Raw genomic sequence first — 6,199 nt, 5'->3', positions numbered from 1 at the left:
TGAAACATTGGAAGAGGCTGCCCAGGGAAGTGGGGGAGTCCCCATCCCTGGAGGTATTTAAAAGACGTGTAGATGAGGTGCTTAGGGACATGGTTTAGTGGGCATGGTGTGTTGGGTCGACGGTTGGACTCGATGATCTTAGAGGTCTTTTCCAACCTCAATGATTCAATGATTCTATGATTCTATGATTCTACAGATAAGGAAGTAGGATGACAAAACAAGTCTGGTCCTGCATGCTTAAAGTCATTCGGAAAAACGTCTATTAAATCAAGTCAAAAAAGGATCAGGCCTGAAGCAAGAAGTAGCGTGCTGGAGAGTTTGTAAACTTGGAGGAGGCAGGACACAACATTCTCTGTAGTTTCTCAGGTTTTAGCTGTTTCATTATTGGATTTGTTGCATCATTTTTATTTCTTTTCCCTAGTGGGATTTCTCTGCTTCCAAGAAGTTGCTCTCTTTCTTCCTGACAATGTTAGGACATCAGTGCCCAGGAGTCAGGGCAGACTACACTCTTCAGCATTGAAAGATACTGATGTACATGCAGCCACCGTACAGTGTTTCTAAAGCACTCAGTGCTTTTTAAGTCAGTGTCTTCTTAGCAGCTGATCAGCATAATCAGTCAGAGGGTAGGGCTGGTTTTTATTTTTGCTGCATGGCTATTAGCACGTGAGCTGATGTGGGGTTTCTTTCTGACTGGATGCCATGAGGTCATCCAGGCTGGGCACCGCACTGAGGCTGGCGATGTCGATGCTCCTTCCCAACTCCACCACACATTGCTTGGCCACCTCATTGTATCTGGTCCCCTCTCTTTCCTCTCTTGTCTGTGAATTCTTCATGCAGGAGCTCTGGTTTCCCATTGTGTCAGCATGGTGTCAGTTCCCATCAGGGCTTAATTTCATTCAGTCCTCATAGTGTTACTGTACTACAGCTGAGAAAACGGTGTGTCTGATATCGCCCACCTCCACAAATCATACCTGAAGTCAAGGACTCCACTACCAGAGAGTTCTGAAAATTTGAAATTCTTGCAAACACAATAGAAAACTGCTTTCTCTTTTTCCCTACATTTTAAACATAAAAAGAATAATGTGGAAAACCCAAACTATATTTTCATAAGGTACCTATGCAATAGGTGTTTGGCACAGTAAGTTTAGTCACCCTGACAAAATAATTATTTCCCATGGGCTTGAAGAAAATTATTTATTTTCAAAATAACTTGAAGTTGAGCAGGGGGACAAAGGACCTGTTCACTCCTTAAGCCCAGTAAAAGGTGATCAGTGAGACTACAATATCACTTTTGTTTTCTACAGTGGTTATCCAACCCCCGCCCCAAATCTAATCCCTGCAGCTTTCCCAAGAATGTATCATCAGAAACATGTCACTGCCAATCAAGCTTTAACGTTTGGACTTTATGGAGTATAATTGCAGGAGAATACATAGTCATTATAGTCAAAATATAGAGAAATGCCCAGTAGAAGATACCTTGGAAGAGACGATAAGGACACATAATGGTATTTCTGTACTCTGGTTGTTCTGTGCCCTCCTGTAGTGTGCAGTTGCCACCTATTAATTAATTGCTGCCAGTTAACAAATGCACCCATTCTGTAACAGAATTGCACTGAATTTCTTTCCAATTTGTCAGATCTTTTTGTCTTACTCTTCCTCTCCTAGATCACGTTTGTGGCTGGTAAATTGGTTTCTGAAATGCAGTCTCACACACTTTGCTTCTGAGTTAGCTTTCTTCTCTGCAGGACACTATTATATACTGTACCTTTAAGTACCCAAATCAATTTAATTAAATTTCATTACAGGCACTAGAGCTGAAACAAACTAATGAAAGCAGCCATCATGTCAGGTGGTATTTATCTCGGCATTAAATTGAAAATACCCCCTTTAGGCTCTTAAAAATTAGTTTCAATATTTAACGCTAATAGCTTTTGGAATTGTTGATGGGGATGGTTTTAATGAATTTGTTACAAACTGTTTACCTTTCCAAGGAAAGAAGCTTGTTCCTTGCAGCAGAGGAGAGCTAAAGATAGATGACTTAAAAGTATTAGGGTTTTGAAATACTGTGAGGTCTGGGAGCTGCCCATAATGCTGTTGAAAAACACCATGAAGGTTGTCGTACAGTGATAGCATTATGCCTTTTTTAGTCAAAAGCGATGCCAAGTCACCACAGGACTTGTGTTAGAGTTTTATTGTTTGCCTGAGTTGTTTTATTGAGCTGATCAGGCTTGCAAACTTGAAAGTTTGTAGCAGATTTTATTTGAAGACTTCATTATAGGCACTACTCTCAGCAGAGAGAAAAAGGAAAATTTGCAGGGAGGAGAAGAAGGAAAAACATCTGCCACAGAGAAGAATGCTATTGCCGGCGTCCCAACTGCAGCGGGATTTTGCTCTCTCGCTGTGGAGGCACCTTGCAATGCTGTTTCTGAGGAAGCAATGTTGACAAAGTCCCTGTTGATACTCTGCAGAACAGAACCGGTGCCACGCGCTATTCCTGTAGAGTCCATGGGACCGTGCAGATAACGGGGATTTTTTTCATCCACTTCCCATCAGAGCCAGGGTCCAGGTATTAATGTAAACAATACAGATGGAATAGACAACAGGAAGAAAGGCTTAGGGGAAGATTCAGGTCACTTTTTTCTGACCCACATGCCAGGGATTTGTTTGAGGGAAGCAAGAGTGCAAAAGGAGAGCGTACCTGGCCATGCGTGCATCCAGATCCACAAAGCTGGAAGCATTTCTGACTTGCACTATGTAAGCATGGCTGATGTCTCCTCCTTTTGCAGGCAGACAGTAATAAATAGTCTATTCCTTCTCCTTTTATCAGGTCTTGAGTCTGTCCTCTTGGTATCTTCCTCTTCAGCAGTCTGTTTAAAAGAAACTAAACAATCAGAAAACTATAACAGAGTGAATTACAGAGTCACCTTTCTGGTAAGAACTTCTGACCCCAGAGAAGGAGGAAGAAGGGAAACATTTTTCTTCAGCAGGATAGAGGCATGGGCTTCTCACATGTTTGCTACTTCATTTTTATAGTAGAGAAATCACCGTGCAAGTTACTATTAACAGGAGATGTAAAAATAACGCTAAGTATGTTATTTACAGTCTTGATGCCTGGATAAGATTATTGGACTTAAGCTATTCATTATAATTACAACTACAAACTATTAGTTATTTTTAAATATATATATGTATTATGTATATATTGAAAAGTTTCTAATCATTTCCAATTTGATTTAACATTAAGAAGTTAGGGCTTTACAGATGGTTTTGTTTGCGTTCTCATTGATCCTCTAGGTTGGAGGACGCGGCTTGTGTAGAAGCTGCTTTGTGGAAATGAAAGACTGGATATAGAAAATTTTGGTTTAAGCAAGTGGTATTAAAGATTCTTTTCAAGTTACTCTTACTATTTTTTATTAATTAACTGTTTTTCTTCCTTGTGTTTTCTTATATGACTGTCATGAAATAGGAGGTGCAGTCAGTGAAGTGTCCTAAACATGAGTGACCTCTGTGGACAAACACTCACTGTCGACTCTAGGGAAAGTCTGTGAAAGCTATGGCCCAGGCTTCACTCTTCCTTTTATTTTCCTTTGCAGTTACGACTGAGATACATGCATGTTTATACAAACACGTTATGTAAGGAGTACAGACATTCAGAATCTATAGTTAGGTGTCACATCTGTCTATCCTAATTCACTTACAATGTTTCCTTCTACATCAAGTATAAGTATCTTCTTTTCCTTCTGCTGTTTTTAAAAGAGAAAGTGTCACACTCTTGCTGAGTTCTCTTTCTTAAACATTTAGAGGAAGGGGGATTTTTCAGGCCATTTTCTCTTGCAATTCCAAGAGCCAGGTGCCTGTGGTTTTTGTGGAGGGAACAAAGTCAGAGAGATGCCTTGGACAAAGGCAGAGAGTGGGAGGGGGTGGGATTCAGGGTTGGATGCCTGCAGTAGCCTGAGGTAGGGGGTGGGAATATTCTGTACTACCCCAACGGAGAATTATTTTTGTGTAAGCAAGAGGAAAATTCCAGCTGTTTTTTGGTAATATTATATTGTGTTTGTTTTTATTCAGCATTTCATTGCAAAAAGTTTGTTTAGCGCCATGCCAGGTGCTTGACTTGATTTCCACTGAGCCCAAGAGAAAGTAGGCATTTTTAAAAGGCTTATGCCTTCAGTGCGAGACTGAGAAAACTCTGTTACTGATTTAGATTTAACATTAAGCAGTGATAAAGACAGTTAAAATCTATCAATACTTTAAGACATTTGAAATACTGTCGTTTAATAAAAGCACTAGCAAAAGTCAATTTATTCTCTCATGATACTTTCAAACTATTTTTAATATCCTTTTAAAAATGTAAAGTACATTATTTTGGATTATGGTACAGGAACAAAATATGAATTATTAAAACTCTCCTTTTTCATTTCTGAACTAGCTGTTTCTGGTGTTTGTATTACTTTTTTTCTTTTTTTTTAAATACATCACCACTACCACAGTTTTAAATAGAAGTGTCCAGGTTTCGGCTGGGATAGAGTTAATTTTCTTCCTAGTAGCTGGTATGGTGCTGTGTTTTGGATTTCGGATGAGAGTAATGTCTAGAGCTCACCAATGTTTTAGTTGTTGCTAGGTAGTGCTTACACTAGCCACAGACTTTTTAGTTTCCCATGCTCTACCAACTGAGAAGGCTGGAGGTGCACAAGAAGCTGGGAGGGGGCACAGCCAGGACAGCTGACCCCAACTGGCCCAAGGGATATTCCATACCGTGTGACGTCATGCTCAGTATATAAATGGGGGGGGAGTTGGCTGGGGGGGGCCGCTGCTCGGGGACTGGCTGGGCATCGGTCAGCGGCTGGTGAGCAATTGCATTGTGCATCACTTGCTTTGTATATTCTTCTTCTATTATTATTATTATTATTATTTCAATTATTAAACTGTTCTTATCTCAACCCACGAGTTTTCTCACTTTTACTCTTCCGATTCTCTCCCCCCTCCCACTGGGGGGGGGGAGTGAGCGAGCGGCTGTGTGGTGCTCAGTTGCCGGCTTAGGTTAAACTACGACAAGAAGGAATAGAATTTCTTTCTGTACATCTTGGAGAAAAATGCAACAAGGAAAATGCATTGATTCTTTTTCCCTCACGTGTGAACAAACGGGCAGTTAACATAACTAGACTATAGATACCCAAATAGTTACAATAATTTTTATAATCCTGGAGCTTCCCCATGTACTTACTCCAAAATTTCCTTATAAAATAGAAATGATTTAAAGCAAAAACTGATTTTCACCATGAAAACAAGCAGTCTTACGATTTGGAATATTTTCATAGCCAGAATGGCATTTGCAATGTGAAAATAGAGTCATGGAAAAAGACAGAACTATTAAACAAATAGCCTAAAAAGATGTTCAGTGTTTTCATAATTTGGGTCTCTCTGAAATGTGTTATTTTACAGAACCTTCTGCATTTTACTTTTTCTCCTGGTGTGTCAGTACAGTCAGCACGTCGTATCCTGCACCGCTAAGAATGTTTGCCGCCCAGTGGCAGGAAAAAGATGGTAGCCCACTTGTGTATACGTAGTGAAAACACTAGAGGAAAATACTCTGTACTTAAAATGGGGAACTGTATGGCGTTTTCACTGACTGCTGTCGCAATGTTTGATGTTGCAGGACGGATGGTCGCAGTATCACTTTGTAGCCTCATCTTCAACAATAGAAAGGGATCGGCAAAGACCGTACTCTTCATCACGCACGCCCTCCATCTCTCCTGTGCGCATGTCTCCTAACAACCGCTCAGGTAAGACCCGGCTTTCAGAACTGAAGTTTAAGACAGAGGTCTTTTTCTTTAAGCAATGTCACTGGCGTCCGGATTTGTTGTTAACAGTGGTGGAAGGGCACAAAATATATTCTTTACTCTTACCTGAATTATCTGTTCAAAACAGGAATATTTTTGTTATTAACACCTTGTAAAGTTCTACAGCAGAAAGAATATTCCATAACTTTTTGTTATGAGTTCTCATGCAGTGTTTTCCTGATTGGGATTACCTGACTAGATCTCAGGGCAACGGTGTCCATTTGTGTCATGAGGAAATTTTGTCACTCACTTTGCTAGTCATGAAAACCACTATGTCGTTTATGACCACTCTGCACACTTAGCTGAACTTGAAGGATCCACATTATTTTTTGTCAGCTTTTATTCTGATTATATGTGTA

At 40.2% G+C, this 6,199-nt stretch overlaps 1 protein-coding gene across 1 annotated transcript in view; it reads left to right on the top strand.

Moving 5' to 3' along the window:
- CTNND2 (catenin delta 2) overlaps positions 1-6,199 on the top strand; it is a 287,386-nt gene that overhangs the window by 266,521 nt on the left and 14,666 nt on the right. The window contains exon 12 of the mRNA XM_009276983.2: positions 5,657-5,783. Within this exon, the coding sequence (XP_009275258.1) occupies positions 5,657-5,783 (127 nt within the window). The remainder of the gene's footprint in view (positions 1-5,656; positions 5,784-6,199) is intronic.

This window comes from Aptenodytes forsteri, unplaced genomic scaffold (genome assembly GCF_000699145.1).
Source record: "Aptenodytes forsteri isolate BGI_AS27 unplaced genomic scaffold, ASM69914v1 Scaffold322, whole genome shotgun sequence".
NCBI classification, from domain to species: domain Eukaryota; kingdom Metazoa; phylum Chordata; class Aves; order Sphenisciformes; family Spheniscidae; genus Aptenodytes; species Aptenodytes forsteri.
The sequence above is the reverse complement of the archived record's forward strand: the minus strand, read 5'-3'. Positions and strand labels throughout refer to the sequence as shown.